Here is a 27,889-nt window from a genome sequence, read left to right on the forward strand (position 1 = left end):
TATAAAATAGATTACAGAATACATACCAGTAGTAGGCTTTTATGATTTTTTTGTTTGTTTGTTTTTTGACAACTTGGTATATTAAGAGTTGTTTGGACAACAAGTATAATTGAGGAATAGTATGATATTTTGATGGCCTTTAGCTTTCTTCAAGCTAAGCTTGAACTCACAAATTAAGCATCTTCAGTCAAATGTTGACCACAGACTAAGACCAAGACAAGCACCTTTATTCTCTGCAATAATCTTTCAAGCTTTACTCTAGTAGTTGGGTCTCATAATTGTTATTCAAGTTGGGGGGCTTGAACTCACAACTTTGAACATGCGCATGGCTTTGTCTTCTGCATGTTGGCATCTTGAGTACATGGGATTTAAACACAGAACATCCATTGGCTTCTTCTGCCTTGGAGCTGGATGGTCAACCTAGCAGCCTTCTACGGTGTGTGATCTGCATGTGTGAATCATACCTGCCAACTCTCCTGTTTTCACCAGGAGACTCCTGTTATTTGACCATTTCTCCTGGACAATTCCTGTTCTTCCATTTTGGGGGATTCCACCCTTTTTGTGTGACCCCTCGATATGCAGCCACGGCCATTCATGTTAATTTGCTAGTTCCTTGAGTTTTTGATATAAATCATAATGGCAGTATTTGATTGTTCTTTTTGATGGAAGGCGTGAGTGGGCTCTCTCTCTCTCTCTCTCTCTCTCTCTCTCTCTCTCTCTCTCTCTCTCTCTCTCTCTCTCTCTCTCTCTCTCTCTCTCTCTCTCTCTCTCTTGATTCTGGCACACACACCCTCTTTCTGAGAGAATGGGAATGTTACTCTTTTACTGTCGCTTTGTGTATATTATGTCTGGATAAACTCCAGACATAATGGAGCCTTTTGCTGCTCAGGCTAAAATGTCATTTAGATAGCATGTTATGTAAACAGATGCCAGGTCATTTGTAGACCAGCCGCCTATTACACGAAAGGAGAATTAAATAAGCCTGGATTTAAGTCAAATCCAGGTTTGACAAAGTCTGTTCCGTACAGCCTGGTTTATTCCGTTCCATGAACGTCAAGCCAGGCTGAAAAGGAGCGACTTTGTCGAGCTAGACCTTGTCAAGCCAGGCTGTGTCGAGCCAGGATGGTAAAGCCAGGCTTCACGTATTCCTATAAAAGACCATGAAAGTCGATAGCCGAATCCTTGAACTTGACCAATCATGGAGCCCAAAACCAGAGCGGCGTTCTTCTCTGTGGCTGAACAGCAGCACTGCAGCAGCTCATGGAACAGTGGCGTTCCCAGGGCAGGGGAGACCCCTAACAAGTTAACAACAACACTACACTGACTACAAAACTGAAAAACGTTAATAAAAACAATATGCAAGTATAATCAATCAATCAATTCTTCAGCGGTGGTCTCTTCATGTTGTAGTTTAGTAATGAATGGCTCAAGCTGCTCTCAGAGCCCCTTTTATGCCAGGTGAGTACAGGTGATGGCCCAGACCCCCTCCCCTGGCACTCCTGGTACCCCATGAAGACAAAGGCATACATTTGCATCACTATATAGGCGAGGGTCTACAAGCCCATAGCAGATCTACAAGCCCATAGCGTGGCACCGAGTGCCGCGCTATGAGCTTGTTGATCAGCTATTTTTGATAAATCTTGAAAATGTGTGCATATCTTTGAAATATATATACATTTTTAAAGCGAACATTTTTAACTCAAATCTTTGCTTCTGGGGGTCCCTGGCACAAAACATATTCAGATGGGGGTCCGCGGCCAAATGTATATCAATTTAGGGGTCCTTGGCATGAAAAAGGTTGAAAACCACTGTTCTAAATGGCAGTGGTTCACAAACGTTTTAGCTCAAGAGTCTTGAGGCTTGGGTCCCGGCTCCCGGCTCCCGGCTCCCGGGGAGACATCAAATTTCTCTTTTGGGTCTTGAGTCCCAAGACTCCATTCAAAAATTGTGAATGGAGTTTGGAGCTAGGTGAAAGTGTTTTTTTGAGGTGCCAAAATCTTCCATTGACCTCCATTATACATTTCTGAACTTTTAAAGGAGTATATTTCTAAAACTATAAAACATTTCAAATATTCATGTTCAGGCAAACATGTCCACAGTAAGATGAACATTTTAAAGTTTGAATGGGGTTTCAATAATTTGTAGTTTTTGAAATATTTAACTTTAAGCGCCCAATGCATTGTCAATGGCAATGGACATTTAAAGGGAAAAAAGTACAAACTTTGGCAGGCTACTAGTCCTACATACGTACATTAGTCTGAGGTTGGCAGGTATGCTAGAGAGTGAGGTTCCATTAACTACCATAAAGAACATAAAGTAAAGCAGGCTAAAATGATTATGTCAACCATAGAGTTAAAAAATAAGGATGTCAACAGGGGCAGGGACATTAGCTGGTATTAGTATTATTATTTTATATAAATGCATTTGACTGGCTGGACGACAAGCTTAATTTCAAACATCACATAAATAACCTCGTTGTAAAACTCCGTCAAAAGATTGGCTGCCTATATAGGAATAAAGCCAGCTTCCCCATGCTCTGTAGGAAAAGGATTATTGAAGCCACATTTCTATCAGTACTAGACTACGGAGATATAATCTACCGTCATGCAGCCGCCTCCACACTCAAGCCTCTGGACACAGTTTACCACTCAGCTCTGAGATTTATTACTGGTGATAGCTACAACACCCATCATTGTGCCTTGTATGATAAAGTGGGCTGGTCTTCTCTGACTGAGAGACGCAATAGTCATTGGCATCTTTTTATTTATAAAGCCCTGGTTGGTAAATTACCACCTTATATCTCATCCATGCTACATCTGAAACCTAATCACATTCTAACCCGCTCCAGCGATTGGCTAATCCTGTTGGCTCCTTTTGCCAATTCAGAACAGGGAAAGGCTGCTTTCAGCTTTGGTGCACCTGAGTCTTGGAACCTCTTGCAACAAGAGCTTAAATTGAATACCCTAGTATCTATTGGCCATTTTAGGAATCTATATAATAACCGTGTCTTACCCATATGCAACTGTTTTAACTGATTGATGTTAACATGCAATTGTTTTAACGGTTTGTGTCAACTTTATTGTTTTCTTGTTACTCCTATGTTATTTATATGTGTGTAATCTCGGCATCATTGTAAATGAGGGTCTCCCTCAATTGATCTCTCCGAGAATCTTAAATAAAGGTTGAATGACTACAAAAGTCAAAAAGTCACGTGACTATCAAGTACTTTGGTCTCATGTTGTTGCCGTGACACCTGATGGCTGAAAAAAGTCAATGCAGGGCTTTATAAACGGCACTGACAACATAATTATTCATAGCATATTTTTATGGTGTATTATGTAGATAAATTACTGATTTAGCATTATTTTTATGTTGGTGGGGAAATTTAAGGTTTGTGCGTGATGAATCTAAAACTTGCCTTACATTTATAGGAAGGGGGGAAACAATAATTGACAATTATGAATTATGAATTCCACTTAATAAACTTACAATATCACTGGTGTTCACCATTCACTTAGGCTACGGGGTTGGGAAAAGCCATCTAAAACTTAAAATGCAATCAAAAATCCATTATTCAAGTTGCACAAAGATGTGTCTTTTCAACAGACGTCTCTATACCCACTGGGCACACAATACAACAACGCCCAAACGCCATGCATACGCCGTCCATACGACGTCCGAGTCAGACGTCGTTTCAACGTATTTTTTTGCAAAATAGCTGCTGACTGAGGTTAGCCTGGTTCCAGACGAATCTGCCTTTGCAAAATTGCATCGCACTTTAGCCCTCGGCAGATTAGGTCTGGCCCCCCTCAATAGAGATTTCATTTCTCTCCCTCCGAAGTCGTGAGGGACCAATCAGGGCCCAGTATCCAAATGTGGGCGGGCTTATCACCTTATTTGGAGCAATGACGTACAAGGAAGCACTGCTCTGATTGGTTCGTACAAGGAAGCACTGCTCTGATTGGTTTAGGTCTAACCAATAGAGTCCGTTTGGATCTTTTTGTAACCGCCCCTTGGAAAAAAATCTATCGTTGATAGGGACCAGACTAATATCCACGCAGTGTGTCGTGTGATATTGTCTGGCCACGCGAGGCTAGACTGAGGTCTGACTCGGACGGCGTATGGACGGCGTATGGGCGTTGTATTGTGTGTGCCCAGTGGGTAAAGAGCTATCTGTTGAAAAGACACGTCTTTTACAACGTCGATACGACGTCGTCGCAAAACTCCCCCCCACCCCCTCTAAATTCAATAAATCTAAGATATGATATGATTGCTATTAACTACCTGTGACATCATCAGCAGAGATTCTAAGGCAATTCTACTCTGTAACAGTAAAGGGGTTTCAGGGGAAACCAGCAAAATGAGGAATAATATAATAAAAGACTGTCTTGCTAATAAAGCATAATGTCTCACATTTTTTACAATGTATTACCTTTGTATTATTTAATGAATTATACATTTCATCCTCTATTTTGGAATGGCCGAGTAGTGCAGCGCCCCGAGTCGGAGTCGTACTTATGACCCACGACTCACCAGTCCAGCCGACAACCCCATGCGCCAAAGAAGCTAGCTCCCTAACTTGAGGAAGTTATGGGTTCTTCGGGACGCTAAAATATATTGTCCAGCAAACTTAGTCATCATAACTCTCTCCATTGAGTGAGCTACCTTCTTTGGCGCAGGGGATTGTTGGCTGGACTGGTGGGCCATGGGTCCGATTCCGGCTCGGGGCGCTGCATTTCTCGGCCGTTACAATATATTATTCATACGAGACAAAACAGGAAATGTGCTAATGTGTTTAAACCATAAAAGATTATGGACACAGCAGGAGTGATGTCCTCCCCATGATTTCCTGAGTGTGGTAGGTAGAGTTCAATGGTGCCCCCTAGTGTTCTTATTGATATTATTAGCACACGTAACATGTGCTAATAATAAAGAACACTAGGGGGCATCATTGAACTCTACCTGTGACATGTTCACCAACTAGAATAATATTACTAGAGCTACTACCTGTAATAATAACCAGTGGCGGACAGTATAACAAAGTACATTTACTTGAGTAATGAACCTTTTTGAGTATCTGTACTTAAATTTATTTTAGGATACTTTCATACTACATTTCAAAGACAAATATTGTACTTTAGGAAAAAGTACATTATGAATTAACCACTTAAGCCCTATCTCAATTAAAATAGAAGATCTACAATCTCACAACAAGTCGTGATGCAACGCTGTGTGTGATCTGCTATTTTCACTGTTGATTTTTTTTTTATTTAGTTTTGGAAAATCCTTGTTTTTATTATGTCTAGATGTCAAAACAGCGATGCATTTTTTTTAACTTAACATTTTTATCCCACGATTTTGAAACCCCATTTTTTACACGCCAATTATCTATGTAATCCTGGACAGTGGGCACTACCTTCCCTCTGCCAACCTGTGGAGGCCAGGGCCGAGCTCATGCCTCCTTCAATGCATGAGAGCCAACTGACCTTCTTGTCACCTGACAGGGGAGAGTTTCCCTGGTAGGACGTAGCACGTGGAAGGAACACATTATTCCAACCAGTTCCTTTCCCCTCCATCAGGCGCCCCGGCTGGCCAGGGGGAGGCAGTATAGTAAAAGCAATGCATTGATATTAAAAAGAAAATGTACTTTGTAAATGTGTACTTTTGTGTATTTTCATAATAGCATGTAGCCAACTCCATACACATTTGACATGCTGTAGCTACTTTCATAATATTCATACTATTTATAGTAATACTGTAATTGACCAGGAGTATATACTTTCAAATACTGGGGTTGAGTCTTTTTCCACCACTGATAATAACAACAGTAGTGCCCAAGCCACAACATTTATGCCATATCATCTCATTACGATATCCAAAATCCCTCATATCACAAATATCAATACAATATTGATATATTGCCCGCGAATGCCCGGCGTGCTGTAGTGACAGATGCCTCACTCATCTTGGGCAATGGCTCACAAGGAATACAAAAGTTGAAGCCAAATGAAGGTTTAAAGTTTGGTTGTGGGCTGTTGGAGGTGAGTGTGAGTCTATAGGATGAGTCATGTTCTCAGCTCTCGCCCACAAATACAAACTAATAATCTCCACCTGCATCTGAATCTGCAGTCTTTATTTCTCCTTGTGAAATAGATGGTTTCGATTCAATTCAGTCTTTATTAGCGGACTCGGGTCCATAGAAATAATACATACAACTAATTAAAAACAAAACAGGAAATAAAAACATACAAAAATTAAATACCCAAGACTTAATCCACAGGCAGAACACACAGGCACTTCTGCCAGTGCACCCTTAGTCTATCTGTATAGCGTGAACAGCTCATCATGGGGCCTGAGAGCGCCACAATGATGCTGTTTGCAGATACATCCAGCCGTTGCATGAACTTGATAATTAGATTTCTTAGAAGTGCTTTAAAAGTCCTCACTCCTGCAGTGACAAACATCTGACTAGCACTGCCCTCTCTGGGTTTTTTTAAAGAATATTCTCATTGCATCATTATTATACCATTTCTGACAATATTGTTACGTTGCAATATACACCCCCGCTTCATTTGTTTTGGAGCGGTAGGGCCATGGTTTTGTTTCATAGTGCGGGAATTGCAGTTCCAACAGACTACAGACAGAAGGTGTCCAAGACTACTAAAATGAATATTACACAGTATGACCATAACCACTTAAACCCCATATGGTTGAGCGGAGTCCCTCAAGGCTCTATACTGGTGTATGCTGGATGCTGGGGTTCAAGTAGTTAACCACTTGAACCGTAGCGTCCCTGGTCTGGGCATGTCATATTAGGCGAGCAATCCATGAAAATAGGCGATCTACAAGCTCACAGCACAATGCAATGCGTTGTGAGCTTGTAGATAGGCTGTTTTCGGCCAAGAGATTTGTAGTAATGATGATGACGGGGCCTGATATAGACCCCTGTGGGCAGGGATGCAGAGATGGGGGGGGGTTTAGACATACTCAGTTCCCATGGGGTGAGGGATATCCCCCCCACTTTTGGGATGAAGAAAAAATAAAAAGAAGAAACCTCCGACAACTACATTTCATGGAGTACATTTTTTGTAACGGATTAACCAAATTAACCAAATTAATGTAACAAAAACACCCAAAAAAGTAACACACCCGGTAAAAAAAAACGCAAATTTTCGCACGCATGCGTCCCCTTCGATTCTAAAATGCTCTCTGCGTCCTTGCCTGTGGGACGGATCTGGTCAACGAAGTATGTAGGGGTTAAGTGGCTAACATGGTCTCTGAACTGATACTTCATTTCCTATTCACTTTCTATGCCCTCGTTTGATGTGACTGAACGTGTAACATTAAATATTTACGTTCCGTGAAGGGGTATATACTGTACCACCTCTTGTTATTCAAGCCAGTTTTTCTTTTTTTATTGAGTTTTTCTTTTTACATCTTGATTTTGATGATTTTTTTTTGTTGTTGTCATATTTGAGTTTTAGATGAGCTTTTAGTTGTTTTAGTTTGTTTTAGTACTGAGTTTTGTGTGAGGCTTGAACCCTGAACTTTGAACCCTTTTATCCACAAGTTTCCTAGGCTGTGTGGGCATCACTTCCTGTCGATTTGATCCAATGAAATCCAATGATATCCAATGAAATCGACAGGAAGTGATGCCCACACAGGCACAGCCTAGGAAACTTGTGGATAGTCCCTTGTCTTTTTAGTTTGAGCCACAAAGACATGGAAGAGTAGCCTGGTAAACCCTCCCTCCGGAAATCTCATTTCTATTTGATTCCAGGAGTGAGTCTGGCCTGATAGCCCATTCTGCAATATTGGCTGTGTATGCCAATTGTATGCCAAACGGCCGAGCCTATCAGCGTCGTCGCTCATTGTTCTGTGATTGACAGCTTACGTTGGCCAATCAGGTGGCGAGTTCGAGTGAGCCCAAAACACGAACGGCAGCCATCTTTTTCTTGTGCGCTATAATCTCCGCTATTTTTTTACTTAAAAAAGCTCTCTAACTTCTATTTTGAGGCACGGAATTTACTTATAAGAAATCGTTTGGATAGAATTTAGTTGTTTAACTTCATATATGTGGTCAATTAATCATGACAAAGCCTATTTAAAAATAAAAATTTAGAGAACCGGTAGGGGCGGGTAGTGACACCCATGTATCCGAATAAGGCAACCCATTTTGGGCATCGCCGTTTCAAAAGTCCCGTTGCGTCACATTAGACTGGTGAACTGCTGATTGGCTGAAGGGGAAAAATTATCATTGGCTGAAGGGGTTGTCAGTCAACGTTATTACTCCCGCCCAACTCCAGCCCACAGCCAATATTGCAGAATGGGCTATCAGGCCAGACTCACTCCTGGAATCAAATAGAAATGAGATTTCCGGAGGGAGGGTTTACCAGGCTAATGGAAGAGTCACGTGAGAACTAAATACTAAACCTTTTAGAGTTTAGATGACATTTTAGAGTGCAGAAAATGTTCCTTAGCTGATTTGAACTCCAATCCTCCAGTTCATAAACCATTGTCTTTTCCTTTGAGCCACAAAGGCATGGAAGATGAATGTGAGAACCAAATACTTAACCTTTTAGAGTTTAGATGACATTTTAGAGTTTGGATGGAGTGCGAAAATGTTTCTTAGCAGATTAGAACCCCAAACCTTCGGTTTATAAACTCTTGTCTTTTCCTTTGAACCACAAAGGCATAAAAGATGCATGTGAGAACCAAATATTTAACATTTTAGAGTTTAGATGACCTTTTAGAGTTTAGATGGTGTGCGAAAACATTCCTTAAAGATGGGGTGCCATGATATTTTTCAACCCTAAAATCTGATCATAAGGTATTATTATTATGTAAGGATTTTTTTCAAAAAAAAAGAAGTGTACAGTAAGTGTTAAAATGTTGTTTTTATGTGGACACGCCTCCAGTTCATTAAGTATACCTGGTTCTCACCTTAGCACCTCCTCCACCACCATAGGACCACCCACCTGTCCCAGTCCCTCCTCCTCCTCATGCCCACACCTGTTGTGTTATGATAATGAGGGGGAGGGTATGGCTTTGTGATGTCACTAAAGCGCTGTTTCTCTATTGGCACGTTTTACCCTCAAGGTTTCAGCCTCCAGGAAGAAACTCAAAATAGTCAGAGAAGACATAAAACACCATAAAAACACCACCGGGGGGCTTAATGAAGTTCTATCAACCTCATAGACACATGAAAAACTGAAAAAGTGCAAAAACATGGCACCACCTCTTTAACAGGTTTGAACCCTAACCCCACCTCCAGAGGGAGGAGCTAAACACATTTTCATATTAAGTAAAGTGACTTTTAGTACTTACTTTAGTACTTATTGAATAACATCACTGATTTGATAGCCGTTTAGGTTTAGTTATTTTGTTTGATGGTTGTTTTAATCTTTTATATTGAGTCCTGATTGAGATTAGAACCGACAACCTTAAGTTTATAAACCCATGATTTATCACTTGAACCACACTGGCATGTAAAGAAGCAAGTGAGAACAAAATACTTAACCTTTTATCATTTTGATGGTGATTTGGATGCAGACTAAACATTTTCCAGGCCCCATCACTGCAATAAGGTACCAACAGTAAAAAGACGTAAATCAGTTGTTGTGATCGGAATCAACAGACAGAGAACTTCAGATAAACCTACCAATTTATTAGTTTTCTTACATAAATCCCATTTTAGATTACATTTTTCTATTAAAATGTCCCATTATTGCATTGGCTTTATAACATTCAATTATAGCCATTAATAATCAACCATTGCTCCCTGTAAAGTATCAATTAGCTTTGTACATGTATACATTAAATTACTATACAACCCTACCTTATGAGCATGGTACTGTATGCAGTTGGAATTGCCTTTACTTTTCACATAAGTCAGTGTGTAGTGTTCAAATCATTTGAATAGCAGGGAAGGTATGTTGTTAAGCTAAAGCACAGTGAGTGACAGAGACAGAGAGACAGAGAGAGAGAGAGAGAGAGAGAGAGAGAGAGAGAGAGAGAGAGAGAGAGAGAGAGAGAGACAAGGAAGGAAAATAAGTTGTAGTCTTTCAGTGACCAAGAAATTGAGTTCCATAAGAGCCTTGTGTGCAGAAGTGTGCATGTCTGTATGCAAATGTGTTTCTAGCTGCGAAGTGTGGCTTTGCTCATGAATGTGGAGAACAGCGTGTTGCAAGGGAGGCTGCAGCGTGGCAATGCTTCCTCAAGAAAAAGTAGTGAAGGATGAAAATCTTGTTTTCCTATTCACACTCTTATCTGTGGCAAACGGAGGCAGCTGGCAGCGAGAGGAGGCAGCAGATGAGTGGGAGTCGGTTCTCAGCCTCTCCGCAGCTCGTGGAGTTTCTGGGCAACGCTTTCTAGCTCCGACTCGATGGCTGCCAGACTCTCTATCTCAGGCTCCTGCAGACATAATGAGAGGAAAGTAAATGAAAAGAATAATCTTTGCTAATGTTTCTTGCATCGTGAGCCTCTTGTTGCTTTGGCAGGCTGCGCAAAGATTGCTTTGCGTGCTTGATGCCACAAAAACATGCACCACCCAGGGCCCTGTTTGGTGACTCATGTAGATTAGCTCTATTGTTAACTTCAAGTCCTCCATAAAGAGCTGGATGAATAGCAGCTGGACTGATTATAACTATCAATTAGTAGAGTTGTAGGTTAGTTATACTGTACCCACGTTGTGTTTTTGTATATTCTAGTTGACTTGTACATTGGAAGTTGTATGAATGGATTTATTATTGATTCTGTATGTCTCTGCTACCCCCCCCCCCCCCCCCCCCCCCACACGCACAGCACTCCGTTTGTACACACATTTGCACTCAAAGGACCACAATGGAAATAATCTCTATTTTTTTTGTTTAATTCTTTTGACAGATATGTACATATGATCATGTATAATGCATTTTTGTCAATACAAATGTCTATTAATTACACACTGTACAAATGTGTCAACCATTTTATGCATCAGCTATTCGAAAATGTGGTTAGAGTGTCCGGCCCGAGACTGGGAGGCCTGGGTTCAATCCCCGGCCAAGTCATACCAAAGACTATAAAAATGGTACCCAATGCCTCCCTAATTAGCACTCAGCATCATAGGTTGGGTTGGGGGTCCCTGTGATATACACGCTACGGAAACAGGAGAAAAGGCTTCTGACTTAGGAGCCACAAGGCGTAGGTTCACCAACATTCAGTGAAAATAGGCCAACACTCAGCAAAAATAGCAGATCTACAAGCTTGTATATCAGCTATTGTCGGCAAGGAGATTTGGTTAAAGGAAGGGACCAAGTATAGATCTCTTAAGGCCCAAGAGTTAAATTCTGGGTTAGTTCAAAACCAAAAAAAAACATGCATGGGATCACTGATATACGATCTGTGAATCATCTCAGCAAACATAATAAGAAACGTAACTTAGATTGATCGAAGAATGTCTTTAACACTTAACATCCTGATCTGATCCACACAGATAGGGATTCAAAGTTTTTAATTTGGGATCCCGGTCAATTAGGTATAGGGTTTAAGTGGTTAATTAAGCCAGGGGTCTTCAACAGGGGGTCCGGGACCCCTAGGGGGTCCTCAGAGATACTGCAGGGGGGGCGCCAAATCTTGGTGTGATATGATTTCTTTTTTTACATTAACCACTTGAACCCTAGCATCCCTATTCTGAGGAGAACTTTAGCCAAAAATAGCCAATCTACAAGCTCACAACTGCGAGGCGTTGTGTGCTTGTAGATCGGCTATTTTTGTCAAAGAGGTTTAGGTGTAGAGGGGAAAAAAGAGCAGACCAAGTAATTTTTTTTTAGTTTAATCTGAAACGCAATTGTATACAATATAGAGGGGGTCCCTGCTTCATCTCTCTCTCAGCTAGGGGGTCCTTGACCTGGAAAACGTTGAAGACCCCTGAATTAAGCTGTTACAACACGGTAGCCATTGGAGAGATACAACGATGAACAGAACCAGAACCCACCTCTGACTTCCTGCTGGCGCTGCCCTCCTCCTCCTCCTCCTCCCTGCCTCTCCTGTCATCTGGGGCCCTCCTGGCGATCATCTGCAGCTCCTTCACCTCTGGACTCCTCCTGCTCTCCTCTGTCCTGTCCTCCTTTCCTCCCATCACCTCCTTGGAGTGATGGGGCACCTCCTGCTGGCTGCAAACAGTTAAATTAACTAATCAATTTAATTGATTAAAAAAAAAAAATTCATCATCAGTTTTATTGATTGAGTTGAGTTCTTATTTTATTCAACTTTTTGATTTACTTTTTGAGTACAAGCTCAAAACGCAACACCGTTAAATAGACTAACTAAGTCTTTCCTTTCCTTGATAAGAGGCTGTCGATGGCCGGGAGGTGTCTCCTTTGATCATGTTCTTGCTTTGTCTTCATACACTTTTCAATTCATTTTATGAATGTTGTGTCTGAGCTGTTTTATTGTTTTATTATGTATTTGTTTATATGTTTGTATTTTGTATGTTTACTAAAAAAGCAATAAACATATTTTGCAAAAAAAAATAGACGTAATTTACTCAATTATTTTTTTATTTAATCAACTAGATTTTTTTTCATGTTGACTCATTGATATATATATATTTTTTAATATTACAAATTGATAAAAAAAAAAAAAAAGATTATTCAATTAATCAAAAAAGTAATGGATAGAATAATCACGAAGAAAATAATGTTTAGTTGCAGGCCTTACTGTGCCACTTCCGTTTCGTCTCCTCTCTTCTTGGCGGAAACTGCCTCAGACAGCTTCCTGGTCCTCTTGGTCCACTTCTTCAAGCCGTCCCCGTCCTCCGCCTTCATCTTACGGTCAGCCTCCTCCTCTTCCTCCTCCTGTGAGCTGGCATGTGAGAACAGCGTGGACCTCTTCTTCTCTACCTCCTCTTCTTTCCCCCCTCCTCCTTTTTCTTCTTCTTCTTCATCTACCTCTTCAGCAGACTTCTTCTCCTCTGACTTACTTTCGGATGTATCTCTCTTTTCGTTGGATTCATGCCCTGGGAATAATAATGGAAAAAATAAGAATGCGGCCTCTCTGTCTCTTTCATCCAGTCACTTATTCCCTCTCTCTCTCTCCCCCCTCTATCTCTCCCCCTCTCTCTCTCTCTCTCTCTCTCCATTGCTCCCCAACTTCTCTCGGTCTCCCTCTGGAATATTCTACCATCAGCAAGATTCCACTCCATATAATGAACGGTTTCTTGCCGGCTGGCAGCATTGCCCTCGGTAGCTTTTGCCTGCCTGCATTCTCCCTGCTATCTCTAATACTGCACTGTCACACGCTCGGATGCAAGTACATTAATCACGAGTGTAATAACATTAAGATTCTGGCGCGGCCATCTGCGAATGGCTGATTCATAATATATGCATTCTGGAGTTATGCAAGACAAGACCCCCATTCACCCACTTCCAGCCCCCCTCCCCCCTTAGGGCAATTAAATGTTTGCTTCTTTTTTGGGGGGGGAAACTAGGTAAAATATCATATCTTCAAGCTCACAACGAGCATGTAGATCTGCTATTTCTGCTATTTGTTGAGGGGTCAACATTGCTAATCTTTGGCACTCAGGTGGCGCAAGGGCCACAGTACCTGTCCGCCACCTGCATCTAGTGGTTCAAATCCACCGCAGTGCATCCTGTTTGGCAGAGTGTTTATCGGGGAGGGAAGGTGATCTTTGTCACCGCACGTACTCCTACAAGCAGGGGGCGGAGCCTGTCAGCGGGCACGGGGGAGTTGAACGGGAGGTGTGGGACGGAGGCACTACGTCATCCCCGCGGGCGCTCCTCACAGGCAGGTAAGCCATAGGGTACAACAGAAGTGGCAACGCAGAAATGTGTGGGGAGGACTTAATTAATAAGCCAATTAAACAACTTAATTGGTTGGAAAAAAGGGTGTAACAATAATTGGCTACTCTAAATAAATAAAACATCTATATTGCTATGGTTTGGGGTTAACGAAAGACGGGTTAGACCACTCTGTACGCGCAATGTCAAACACTGTGGTGGGTACGGCCCTGCCAAATGCGCAGGGCGGGCCCTACGCTATACTCATTGGAATTCCAGGGGCGTTCTCCGTACTGTACACTTTGTTTAATTCCATGGCTGTGCTGTCATGCTGCCATTCCTCTTGGCACCGTTCCACCATGAGGGGAGGGAGGTGGGCGGGGGGATTGGATGTGTGTGGGGCGGGGGATTCATCATCTAGATGGAGGCAATCCCATCAATCATTTGGCCCAGCGGCGCTTGGGGGGGGATGAGGGGTGGTGGGGGTGGGGTCTAACTAAAAGGATTTTTTCCCCTTCCCTCACATTCTTCTTCTTCTCTGGTTAAGTGCATTCTATCTTTTCATTATTGCTGTCTCGCTTTAAGCTGCTCGCGTCAGACTACATTTGACTCCACGTCTCTACGAAAGCTGTCCATCATCTCCGGCTGTCATCCTGCTTGTCTCTTCCATTTTAAGTCTCACTGCCAAAATAAACTTTGGTCCCAAATACTTGTTTTTTTTAACCATTTAAACCCTACTGTATACTTTGACGTGCAACGAATAGTGAAGACAATCTATAAGCTCTCAGCGCGTCACATCGCATTTTCCCCAATGGTGACGTACATCCCCAAAATAGGGACGCCGAGATGAAAGTGGGTTTAAACTGTTGAAAAGAGTTACAAAACAAAATATACACAGGACAGTGGTTCTCAAAGTGGCGTCCGGGGAGCGGCGGGGACCCCCATGGGTCCTCGGGGGGGTTCCAGGGGGTCCCCAGCTAAATGATTCATAGTTATGAATGAAACAGACCTGTACAGGTCTGTAACTCTGAGAGTTTTGGGGGTCTCCTTTGTACAATAGTGTTTGCATTTGTTGATGACATTATTATTTTATTAGTATTATTGTGTACATTTATTGTGTACATGTATTATTGTGTAAATTTTTTATGCTATGTTGATGAATTGAATACATAGGACCACAATGGAAACAAGTCCCCAGGACTTTTTTGTGTTATCCTTTTAGTCTTAATGTCTTACTGCACCACGTGCTGTTTACATTTCTGACTAATAAAGTATTCAATCAATCAATCAATCAATCCGTGGCCTAATGCATACCAACGTGGGGGTCCTTCAAATTAAAAAGTTTGAGAACTGAGAACTGACATACGATATTATATTGAAGCTGACGGCTCACCGTTGCTATTTTCTTCCACTGAGGTGGCCCGCTTCTCTTCTCCATCTTCCTCCTCCCCTTCCTCTCTCTCGTCCCTCTTTTCCTCTCCGCTCTCGCTCCATTGGTTTATGGGGTCAGATACGTGATTATCCGGCCTCTCGTCTTTCCCCCTCTTTTCTTGGCTCTTTCCGTCTATCTCGTTGCGCTCCTGTGACTCTTTATCAAGCGGGCCCCCTTCCTCCTCACTCGCTGTTCCCGTCCTTTTCTTCTGGGTCAGGATTGATCTTTCCCCAGGTCCGCCCAGCGCATCCAGCATGGATCGATCTGGAAGCAAGGAGGAGTGGAAACATAATTCACCAGAGGTGGTGTAGTTTATTCTTCAAGGAGGGCTATGAGAAGGTTTTTTAATTTAAAGAACGGAACAGTGGGCCAATCGAAAGGGTCCCATAAAGCTGGATATATAAATGTTTACAATCTTATTTTATTGAATAAAAGATTCCAATCTGTATTGTTCAGTACGTTAACCCATTAAGACCGGGAAAGCATCTGTCATTTTAGATTTGAACCACTTTGACCATTATTTTATACTTTGGGCTATTCAAAAATAGCAGCTATACAAGCTCATGTAGATGTTGTAGATCTGCTATTTTGGAAAAATCATGAAAATGTGAGCAAATCTTTGAATATATATATTTATTAAAGACAACATTTGTAAATCAAATCTATGCTTCTGGGGGTCCCTGGAACAAAATATGTTGAAAAATGTTCAATTCTATATATTTATTTTATTATGGACGTTTTGGAACCATTGTTCTAACGCACGGCCTGATTGTGTCCAAAGCCATAATCACCAGGGTCTATATATACACCTCACAAATTTTATTCCACGAGTCCCAAAATGGCACTCACATAAAATGGCTGACAGCCTCCCGTTGCTGACACAATGGAAGTTCATGCATTTTTAATGTGCCAAGCAGATCTCCTCTCAAAAGCCAAAGTCACTACATTTGGTGAATTGCTGTCATAAATATTAATATAAACAGTTAAAGCTGCACTATGTAACTTTCCTCTTCTACCCCGGATTTGAACCTGGTTTCTTGCTTAAGCGCTGAAATGTTTACCATTGAGCTAAAATAGTGCCTGCCTGCTTGCTTAGGGGATAAAGTGAATCTTGATCTTCAGGTTAAAATTCGTGTCAGATCCTGTGTCTATGTGAGACATGACCTTTGAAACGATCTAAATGTCTCAATAGAAGAGCGGGGAGACAAAATACAACCACCCCAATTGTGTGTGTAAGTAAGTAATATTGTATTAACATACTCATAATAATAATAAAATGTTTATTCATTAATTAATAAGTGACGCTTTTGGTCTCCAAACCAAACAATGATAGATTCAGCCTTCACAAAGGCTGCTGCTGCCTGATTTGAAGTAAAGGTGCATTCGCTTGCCAAAAATAACAGATTTTCAAGTGGAAACACCTCAATTGAACGTCAAGTCAAAATCAAGCTCCCTGGCACAGCGGTTCTTTCCATGAATCATCCAGGTAACTCACCAGGCACGTCATCTGCACTCTGGGGAGCTGAAGTCACATGATCAGATGCAATGATGTCACCTTGCAGCTGAGCTCTCTCGCCTGGGGGAAGATGGATTGAAGTTCAAGTCAAGTGGTTCAGTTACAATGCTTATTGCTGTTTTTATGTAACCGGTACATTGTAACACTAGTACACTACACAGCGGTACTCAGAGGGAGTCCAGAGGTCATTGAGGGGGGCCCCAGGGAAATTAAGAACATTTTAAACACTTACTGTAGTGTAAGCCCTATTTAACAAATATAGAAAATGGCACATCCACAAGCTCACAACGTGTCGTGATGCAACATGTTGTGAGCTTTTAGATGTGCTATTTTTTGCTATTTTTTAAAACTTTTGTTGCCTATGACATGCCCAAAATAGGGACAGTATCACAATAATTTCAGCACATTTATATTAAAGCCCATAGACTTGAAGGTAACAGAAAAAGATGGCCATGAACTGCATTAATATGTCCAGTGCACAAATATCCTCTCTCCAGGCTATTGAGATCTGTGACTCACCCAGAACAGCGATGTCCTGCAGTTCCTTCAGAAAGTTATGGTGACGAAGGATAGAAACAAGCCTGTCATCTGCAGCAGAACACACAAAACGCACAACATACTGTAAAAGGCACACGTGGATTTGTTAATCATTCAACGGTGTCAATTGAACGGAAAATGCAAACAACTTGTTAAGCAGCCGGGCCCGCCCCCAAAATAATGTGATGACACAAAGAGCCAACGCACACAGGTGCATGTTGTCTCACTTCCAGCGCCCTGTTCACAGGACTCAGCACTCTGCTCGCTCTCTCCGTCAAGAGTTAATTGCCCTGAAATTTACTGCCTTCAAAGCAAAGGCACAATTAATCACTATTGGCCCAGAGGAGACACCTCCGGTGAGTTACAGCAGCACCCAGGCTTTCTGCTGACCCACAAAGAGAGCCACATACATCTGCAGCACAGCATTCTAACCACTTGAACTGGGGGGGGGTGGTATTAGCCAAAAATACCAGATACAAGCCCACAACGTGTCGCAAACGCGTTGTGGGCTTTTAGATCGGCTATTTTTGACGAAGACATTTGGTGTAGAGGGGGGGGAAGCGGTTTAAGTACAGAGCCAACTCATGCAGGTCCAATTTATTAAGTCTAGAGCAGGGGTCTTCAACAGGGGGGGTCCGGGACCCTTAGGGGGTCCTCAGAGTTGCTACAAGGGGTCCGCCAAATCTCTGTGTGATAGCATCATTGTTTTTTGCATTAACCACTAGAACCCTAGCATCCCTATTCTAAGGACAACTTTAGCCGAAAATGGCCGATCTACAAACTCACAACGCCTCGCAGCGCAATGCGTTGTGAGCTTGTAGATCGGCCACTTTCGGCTAAGAGGGGAAAAAAGAGCAGACCAAGTACAGAGTGAAAGTTCACTAAGTATTGGCGGTTTAAGTCGTTAAATGTCTAAAAATACACATTAACATGAATCCAACATCTAGGAAAAGCTTTAATCTGCAACACAATTTTATGTAATATATAGTGGGGGTCCCTGCTTTATCCCTCTCTCAGTTAGGGGGTCCTTGGGCTGAAAAGGTTGAAGACCCCTGGTCTAGAGGGTTTAAAGGAGAAGTTCACCCAAAACATTACTTTTTTTTTTAATCAATTACACACCCCATTTTTGTTTTTTGTCGCATTCCTAAGCCAATAAGGTGGAGTCTCGGCGGAGTCTCCATTGAGAACTCCGCCGGTCATAAAATTATTGGCTAGGAATGCGACAAACTAAAAAAATCTCTATGAATTCAAGGCGTCATGGGGTGTGTAATTCATAGAAAATAAGTAATTTTTGGGGTGAACTATTCCTTTAAATGGTTTAAGTCCAAGGTCATTCTCCGTGGATACTTGTTTTGTCTGTCTGTCTGTCTGTCTGTCTGTCTGTCTGTCTGTCTGTCTGTCTGTGTCTCTCTCTCTCTCTCTCTCTGGTTCAGGGGTTAGGTTCCCGGTTAGATTCCCGGCTCTCTCCTGGCTTAATGTGGAAGTGTCCTTGAGCCACTGAGCCCCTATAACTGCAAGGTTGGTGCCTTGCATGGTTGCTTCAGCCGTCGGTGTGTGAATGTAATGCACATTGTAAAGTGCTTTGGATAAAGGTGCTATATAAATGCACCATTTAACATTCACATTCACTTTCTCTGTGTGTGTGTGTCTGTCTCTCTCTCTCTCTCTCTCTCTCTCTCTCTCTCTCTCTCTCACCCTATCCACTATTTCATTATCACCCATTCACATCCTGTCTTTGTCTTTGACTCTCACTGCGTCTACCTCTCTTTCCTTTCCTATTGTGGTGTTCAGTTACCCCATCACAGCACTGGTTCGGTAACAATAGCTGTGTGAGTAATGCTACAATTGATTTTTCCTTTTCCAACGAGGACAGCATCCCGGCACGGTAACACAATGGCACCGTAATTGAATAGGTCCGGTGGTTTGAGTCCTATAGTGACCTTACGCACCTCTCTGCAGGGGACTCTTATATCCAGCAAGCTTTAAGTGATTCACAACATGATGGTGTGAGCGCCATAAATTCATTCCTAAAGACAATGAGAGCAAATCGTTGCTGTCGGGCGGAAATCTCGTATCTCCATTTTTCAACTTTTAGTTTCTTTGCTTTTTTCATAAATTGACGGATTAAAAGTGACGCATAAAAGTAGCAGAAATAGCCGATGTAAAGCTCGCAACACGTTGTGAGCTTACAGATCTGCTATTTTCACTATAATTAAACAATTCGGAAAGTCTGTCTGTGGGTTTAAAAAATACTGAATCAATGAAAATTATTAACAATAGCTTTACTAAATGATAATCCATTGGAACACAGGTTGTCTTTTCCATTTCCTGAAAAGTAACAGTTTTGGAAAAAGAAGGTCTCTACCCGACAGCAACGATATATTGGTTCCAATAGAGAGCCGTGCTGCCATTGTGGATTCAATACCCAAAGAGCTCCATAACTGCATGTCTTAAAGTACTGTTGCAGCAGAACGATATTGACAGTAACGGCGCTGCACTTATTCTCGTTTATTCTGACTTATAGCAGCCAAGCACTCACTATACAGCCTCAAGGTGCTTTCAACCCCAGCACAGCGACAGCTGAGTCCTCACAGACGCACAAGCACAGTAAAATCCTCAGTGTTCATTTATATCTGAGAGTGCAGCCACTTGGTTACATTTGTGTCCGGGTAGCTCAGTCGATGGCGCAACTCGCCTTTAGGGCTGCGAGGTTCTGGGTTCGATCCCGGGTATACCGTCAAATCAGTGTATGAGCAGCACGGCTTAGGTAACTAAGTCGTTCAGTAAGTACTGGGAGTAGGTGGTAATGGTAATGGTACAGTAAGTGCTCCACCTCGGCAATCCATCTCCCACGGGGTCTAGTGCATTGAAAAGGGGATAGACACCTGCGTTCTCTGCTGATACAGACAAGCCTCTCCGACTTGCTTACATTTGAACACTCTCAGATATACATTTATAAATCAACACTGAGGATTTTCCTGTGTGGACATGGAAAAGGAGTGGAATTAAATCTTCATCACTTGAGATTACTGCAGATTATTTGCAGCCTTTTGCTCAATCATTACACATCAACCATATCTGACTCCATTATAAAATGGCTATGGCACTCTGCAATGGGGGATTATGTATGAAACATACGGTGGCTTTTTAAATCATGGTCACAACATGGCTGAAATGTCCATCAGATTAACACTCTCTTGTGAAGTACAGTAAGTAAGACTGGAACCAAAGCATCAAACAAGTGCGTTGGTGTCCAAAAGAAGGAATTGATCTATTTTCTAAACAACATGGTGGGTGGAGGAGGATGTGGAATTGATTTTTCTGGTGGAAGGTTATAGGTCTAAAGCTGGGATTCATTCCCTAGTGCTAAGGTCTTACCTGTTCTCAGTATAACCAGGCACTCCTGACTGACAGGCAAGGGGTGTGGTCTTGACAACACATCAGCCAAAGCCTCCACTATACATTTCATCACCTGGGAAGACAGAAAGAACACAGGACTGTTAGCTACTGGGTTACTAGTTATTATTTTGTATTAGCTATTGCCTTTATGCTCTATTCAGATAGTAGACAGACAGGAAAGCGAGGGCAAATGACTAACAAGGAACATCGGTCCCGAGGCAGCAACCGAACATAGGTCATATGATCATAACACGTCGATGCCCAATTGTTCTTTTCAATTATTTCATAGATTTTTATTATTGTTTTGTCTTCTGTACAGGTTTCCAGCTATAGCGCTATTAAATGCAGCATACTGTGATGCCGTTTGTCTCAAATCCAGAAACTCATTATACTTGGTATAATGAGGCACCGAAAATACTGTAGCAGATCTACAAGCTCGGCTATATTTTAGGCTCGGAATATATATGAGGCATTAAGGAGTGTTCTAATGCTCAGTGGGGGGCATTTATAGCACTCTCCTTGCTCTTCATGTGTCTGTACGACACCTATAACACAGCAATTCCCAACCTGTCGGCCGGGGCCCACTGGTGAGCCGTGCGGGTATTGTAAGTGGGCCCTCAAATAATTGTTTTTTTAAATGGTAATATTAAAAAAAATATGACATGCAATTGTCATTTTAAAACTTCAAAAATGTGTTTAATGATTGATCATTAACCCATTAAGACCTGGAACTGTGTCATTTTTAGATTTGAGCTTAAAAGCATTATTTTACACTTTAGGCTATTCAAAAATAGCAGATATACAAGCTCATAGCGCGGCACCGAGTGCCGCGCTACGAGCTTGTAGATCTGCTATTTTTGAAAAATCGTGAAAATGTGTGCAAATCTTTGAATATATATATTTTTAAAGCGAACATTTTTAACTCAAATCTTTGCTTCTGGGGGTCCCTGGAACAAGATATTTTGATGGGGGTCCGCGGCCAAATACATATAATTTTGGGGGTCCTTGACATGAAAAAGATTGAGCACCACTGATATAGAAACATAGGTTTTTCAGAATACTGTTGAGATTTAGGAGACATGTAGAATCGGCTTCAGGTCTCAATGGGTTAAAATAAACCTGGCCCATCCATCTGACCACTTAATACATGTTAAGTGGTCAGATGGGCGGGCCGTGAACGCTTTTATGATTTTCAAGTGGGCTCTGATCCAGAAAAGGCATTGGTAACCCGCTGCTATAACACATACACATGGTTTTCATGTTGAATCTCCACTGCTAACACACTATCACAAGATGTGACTCCCAGCCCAAAGACAGAACGAGATCGAACGCCTGGCAGAATAAGTCGAGGTACCGAACCGTTGTGCTTTCAGTGCCCAGTGACTCACTCAAAGGCCTCATTATTTTGTACTCGTTATTTCTCAGTGTTCTACTTCTCTCTCTTGGGTCTTTGAACATTCCTTGGTTACACTGTGTGCCTTATCTCCATCTTGTCACTCCTCTCCTCGCTTATTCTCTCATCGTCCTCCTGTAGCTTGCAGTATATCTTCAATCTACAGTATCAACCTAAAATCTATCCATTTTGATAATAGTCTTCAACAGCCTCTCTCATCCTGTTCAGCATCTTCTCGTATCGGTCGTTCGGGAAGTGAAACGGATCCCTGTCCTAACTAAAGGGTCATGACTCTCCGCTGTCCTGGACCTAGGAATGGGGTTTATTGATCAAAGTCAAAGTGAACTCGCCCCTAGTTGGTGAGAAATAATACAGGACAAACTGCTTGGCTTGTGTATATTTCTAACTCCAGTTTGCCTTTTGAGAGTGAAAGGTGATGAAGTAATTAGTTGAACGATGAGAAGTTGGCTTTTATACAAGATCGTATTTTTTGCTAAGCATTCAATAATCAAGAAAGCACTCATTCTCTCACACACACACACACACACACACACACACACACACACACACACACACACACACACACACACACACATATATAATACATGTATGATAATTAAATGTGATTTCTGCAAGTTAGACCAAATGTTTTTTTTTATGACAAAGCCTACCATGCCTATACAGTAATAATAACACAAAGATAATTGATGCTTACTTTGACGTCTTCATTCTCCAGGTGACTTGAAGTCACAGGCAATGACAGAACTGGAAAATAAGGAAAAACATGATGTTAATATTGTCACACAGATTTTTATTATTTGGCCTAACAGCTGAATCCAAAATTAAACCAAACAATAATACAACAAACTATATGAAACTGTAATTATTAACAAATCATTTAACTCACAACTTGAAAAGAACCATTGAATAGGGTATTAGGACTTGCTGACTGCGCTAAAGCTGCAGGTGAGTGTTTTTTTGCCTTTTACATGTACTCAAGTACTGTACTTAAGTACAATTTTGACATATTTTAACTTTACTTGAGTATTTCCAATTTTCAATTATTTTACTTATAGTCCTACATTTCAAATGGAAAATATTGTACATTTACTCCGCTACAATTATTTGAAAACTCCATTTGAAAATAGCCGATCTACAGTACAAGCTCACAATGTGTGTCAGATCTGCTATTAAATGATTTTTATGAATTTTATACATTTGAAAACTTGTGAAACGGGACATTCTGCATAACGAGTACTTTTACTTTTGATACTTTAGGTACATTTTGATACCAATACTTTTGTACTTTTACCCAAGTACATTTTGTATTGTATTTCTACATTGCAGTATTGGTACTTTTAACAAAGTAAAATATTTGAGTACTTTTTCCACCACTGCCTGCATTCTAACACTGCAAGGCTCCCAGTGACAGACAGACATCTCTCACACAGCTCCATAATAGGCTACTTGCCGCTGTCCTTGGTGCTGAATCGAGGAAGGACACCATGAGAGTATATAGAGTGTAACACATTCCTATAGCAACAAACAGTTGCTATAGGATGTATAGGTTATATATATTATATTATTATATTATATATTGCTATAGGTTATATTGCATTTTACTCATTCAACTTTAAATAAATTGAGGGGGTTCCAGGGGGTCCCCAGCAAAAATGTGTTAATACATTTTAAACCCTTTATCCATATCTTATATGTTGGCTATTAAAATAGCAGATCTACAAGCTCACAGCACGTCACATGTGCTATTTTTGAACATTTTGCCAAAAATCTTGAAAGTGTAGACAAATGTACACAAATCTTCTCTTCTGCGGGGGTCCCTGGAACAAGACATTTCTAATGCAGGGGGGTCGAGCCCATTTCCTTACCGCAGTTAGATACTGTTGTTAAAAACAACAATCCTCTCAGGATCATCTTCGCAAATCAGACACATCCAACCAAGCTCTCCAGCAAGATGGAAAAAAATGGGCAAAGCCTTTTTGGTTTTTGGTTTTTTTTTTGTTCGCCTCTCCAGAAGGTTTGATCTCGCCCCCTTCGAGTGCTGCAGATGGTGGTTCTTATGGACGCATTGCTGAACAAAACTTGGCCGCCTTTCGATCGTTATTCGTGGAGAGCAGCGTCCCTCTGCATGGACACTATGGTCCTACGGCTCTCTCTCTCTCTCTCTCACCACACGAACGCATCACTGCAAGCACCGCATCCCACTTTTATACAGAACGCCTTGAACAGAGGAAATTACATCATCGTCGTCACGCTGTTGAAATCGTCAGTGTTCATTTTAACCTCCGAGAGTGTACACAGAATGCCTTACGGGTCCATTTGGTTCCATTGTGTTCCACACTCTCAAGAGGATTTGAAGCGTGCAGGGATAGGCTGGATTGCGATTAGTGATAACACCTGGTTTGCTCTGGGGGCGTGTAAAGGCTCAGCACCATCAACTGCAATATGCATTTATATTGCACAGTACTTAGCCTATATCATTTATTTATTTGCACCTACTTGTATAAGTGCAAATAACGAACTACTACTACTGCTATTCTTATGGGTGTTATCTAATGCATTGGTTCTCAAAGTGGGGTCCTTGAGGGCTATACATTTTAAACCCTTTATCCATATTTAATATGTTGGCTATTCAAAAATAGCAGATCTACAAGCTCACAGCGAGTCACCTCGTGCCGTGCTGCAAGCTTGTACACTTGCTATTTTTGGGGGTCCGGGGACCCCCAGGGGTCCTTGAGGGATATACATTTTAAACCTTTTATCCATATTTAATATGTTGGCTATTCAAAAATAGGAGATCTACAAGCTCACAGCGTATAACAAGCTTGTACATCTGCTATTTATTTATTTTTTTGAACAAAGACGTTTATTTGCTTTTCTGCAGAGAAATTTCACAGTGTACAATTATTTTTAAGCAAATAAACTAAAATAAAAGCACAAAAAGACAAAAAGAAACATCTGCTATTTTTAAAATCTTGACAGTGTTTAAACAATTTTGCATTATTTTGTATTTTTTTTACACAAATCTTCTCTTCTGGGGGTCCCTAGCACAAGACATTTTCAGATGGGGTCCGCGGCCAAATATATATACATTTTGGGGTCCTTGGTATGAAAAGGTTTGAGAACCACTGATCTAATGCATTGAAAGAGTTTTTTAGGATACACATTATTTTCCTCAGTGTGATGTTTAACCACTGTCATCCCAGAGCATCATGTCATTAGAGGTAAATTTTTTTTAGCAGATACCATCCTATGAAGGCTATAACATGCTTAAGTGTTAAGCAATTAGTGTTAAAGCAATTAGGGACAACTGCATGGTGAAGGTAATGTGGGGGCAGAAGGTCGTGACCTATGACCCTGGCCTGCTAACTAAATTGTATTAATAGAGAAGGTACTGGAAGAAGTGGACTTCCATTTCAGTTCCAGTCCATTTCCAGTTCCAGTTGATTTGTCAGTAAATCGAGATAAGCTGCCCACTCCTCTGCCCAGAAGTGGGTGTAAACCAAAAGAATACTATATGCCCAAAATGGGAGGTAAATCAGGCAGAGGAATCTCTCTACTGACAGCGAGCATCCCTACTGACAGCGTATGACGAACAAGGTCCACAGCTGAGCACAGCTGGTTGGCGCTTGATTAGGGGGCAACCAAGGAGCGCTCGTGGCCCAGTAACCTTAGGCCTATAAGGAACAACGTAGAAACAACTAGAAGAACACATAAGGGAGGGGGAATGCCTCGACACGGAGGATCAATTACTCGTTAAAAGATACGAGTCATGTCAAGATGACTTGACAACTAAGCAAGCAACCAACAGGTGGTGTTCGACACTGTGGTCCCATGTGGGACACAGTGGAGAGATAACAAATAATTGTATGATGAGAGAATGAAATTAACTGTGTAATGAGGAGGAGGATGCCCAGATATATTAGTAAGATAGACGGAAAAGGGGAGAGAGATATTCGGGAGCCCAGAGAGGCAACATCGTTTGCTGTAATGCTTAAGCCTTGCTATGCTTACTGTAATAAACCTCTTCTGCTGATATAACTAACTTCAAGTTTGAGAGTGTTTCATTCTACCAATCCATCACCGGGAAGACTAAGGATCCCTAGGTACTACACCCACAAAGATTGGCGTCACGAAATCGGGAGTTTAATAAAGCGTTTCGTGAATTTTGACCGACGCCTCGCGCGGCGCAGCTGCAGCGGCCGGAGGACCGGGCCAATCTCGCGCTTCGCCTGTCGACAGAACTCAAGGTGGCCACCAGAGAAAAGGTAATAAAACCGAGCCATTGATTCAGTGCCTTTTTGTGGAGTTCTCTCGCTGGGGGGAGACGGGGGGGTCCCGGCCCGGGGCTGTGGGGCGCTGAGCGGGGAGGAGGAAAAAACAGCGAAACTATAAATAAAAGAATCTGTGTGGGGAGGATAGTACCAAAAATAAATGTAGTTATTAGCGGATTGGAAGGTGAATGAATGCACGATTAAGCTTAATAATACTAACCAAGCAATAACAAGCATGTCTAAAATGCTCAGCTTCAAGAGCCTTGCAAAGCAAACGGCAAAAGCAAAATTTTAATTGCCCATAATTGGATAACAAGGTCGAGAGATAAACCGGTTAAAGAGATAAATTTAAGAGTTTGCAGTAAACTGTGCAGAGATATTGCGCAGATTTATACAAACAAAACACAGAGAGAACACGTCTAAAGAGATAACAGACGCATGAACAGCTACAATATAGAGCTTTAAAAGAGAACAGACTAAGAGAGTCTGACGAGAAAAATTACAGACGCATGAAAAAGCTACAATATAGAGCTTTAAAAAAGAACAGACTAAGAGAGAGTCTGAAGAGATAAAAATGACAGTCTGTAAGTCTGAAAATAATACAGCCATCAGGCTGCGTAAGAGATTAAGCTGTATTCAGATAATTAAAGAGGTAAAAAGGCCAAGAGAACCAGTAACGTTACACAGAAAAAGAAATGAATGGTGAGCTCACATGTGATAATTTAGGAAAATTTAAAGAGTAGAAAGCAATTATATAAATCAGCCGACAGGCTGAGAGTCAAGGTATTTATATAAGGAGATAGAGTAAATGTAGCTACACAGAGAATAAAATAATAATAATAATAATAATATATACTGTATAATCAAATTAATTAGAGCGCATAAAGTCATGACAAACCTGGAGAATTTAGACAGTGGAAATAAGAGAGCAATGGAAGTGTGTGGAGTACATGGCTGGTTTAATCACAGGTTGAGATAACTAGGTGCAATATTGGTGAGTGTGATGATCGTGATTGATGAGCGCATGATGGCTTAAATAGGACAATTTTACACTGAGTGAATGAAGTATTTAGAATGCATAGAAATAGAGTTATTTGGATGGCGTGTAGTGCGGATTTGAAAGAGCGCATGATGGCTTAAATAGGACAATTTTACACTGAGTGAATGAAGTATTTAGAATGCATAGAAATAGAGTTATTTGGATGGCGTGCAGTGCGGATTTGAAAGAGTGCATGATGGCTTAAATAGGACAATTTTACACTGAGTGAATGAAGTATTTAGAATGCATAGAAATAGAGTTATTTGGATGGCGTGCAGTGCGGATTTGAAAGAGCGCATGATGGCTTAAATAGGACAATTTTACACTGAGTGAATGAAGTATTTAGAATGCATAGAAATAGAGTTATTTGGATGGCGTGCAGTGCGGATTTGAAAGAGCGCATGATGGCTTAAATAGGACAATTTTACAGTGAGTGAATGAAGTATTTTGAACGCATAGAAATAGACTCATTTGGATGGCGTGCAGTGTGGATTTAAAAGAGA

At 41.4% G+C, this 27,889-nt stretch overlaps 1 protein-coding gene across 1 annotated transcript; it reads right to left on the reverse strand.

Moving 5' to 3' along the window:
• Positions 1–9,652: 9,652 nt before the first annotated feature.
• On the reverse strand, positions 9,653–24,236 carry chga (chromogranin A). Its single transcript, XM_080453254.1, has 9 exons — positions 23,942–24,236; positions 22,771–22,820; positions 20,642–20,735; positions 17,246–17,314; positions 16,706–16,786; positions 15,172–15,474; positions 12,700–12,997; positions 11,975–12,152; positions 9,653–10,413 (listed from the first exon to the last, which is right to left on the reverse strand). Exons 1-9 carry the CDS (start codon positions 23,985–23,987, stop codon positions 10,330–10,332), a joined length of 1,203 nt encoding a protein of 400 aa, XP_080309380.1. The 5' UTR covers positions 23,988–24,236; the 3' UTR covers positions 9,653–10,329.
• Between the last annotated feature and the right edge of the window lie 3,653 nt (positions 24,237–27,889).

The sequence above is a fragment of the Gymnoscopelus braueri genome (assembly GCF_963280865.1).
Source record: "Gymnoscopelus braueri genome assembly, chromosome: 16".
In the NCBI taxonomy this organism is placed as follows: Eukaryota; Metazoa; Chordata; class Actinopteri; order Myctophiformes; family Myctophidae; genus Gymnoscopelus; species Gymnoscopelus braueri.

Excerpts from the sequence above, each read along its gene's own strand:
- chga (XM_080453254.1), bottom strand. The coding sequence starts at position 23,987 with ATGATCCTGAGAGGATTGTTGTTTTTAACAACAGTATCTAACTGCG. Across the intron at positions 16,787-17,245 it reads GCAGGACATCGCTGTTCTGG|GCGAGAGAGCTCAGCTGCAA; the intron begins GTGAGTCACAGA and ends ATCTTCCCCCAG. Across the intron at positions 10,414-11,974 it reads GCGCCAGCAGGAAGTCAGAG|GAGCCTGAGATAGAGAGTCT; the intron begins GTGGGTTCTGGT and ends TTATGTCTGCAG.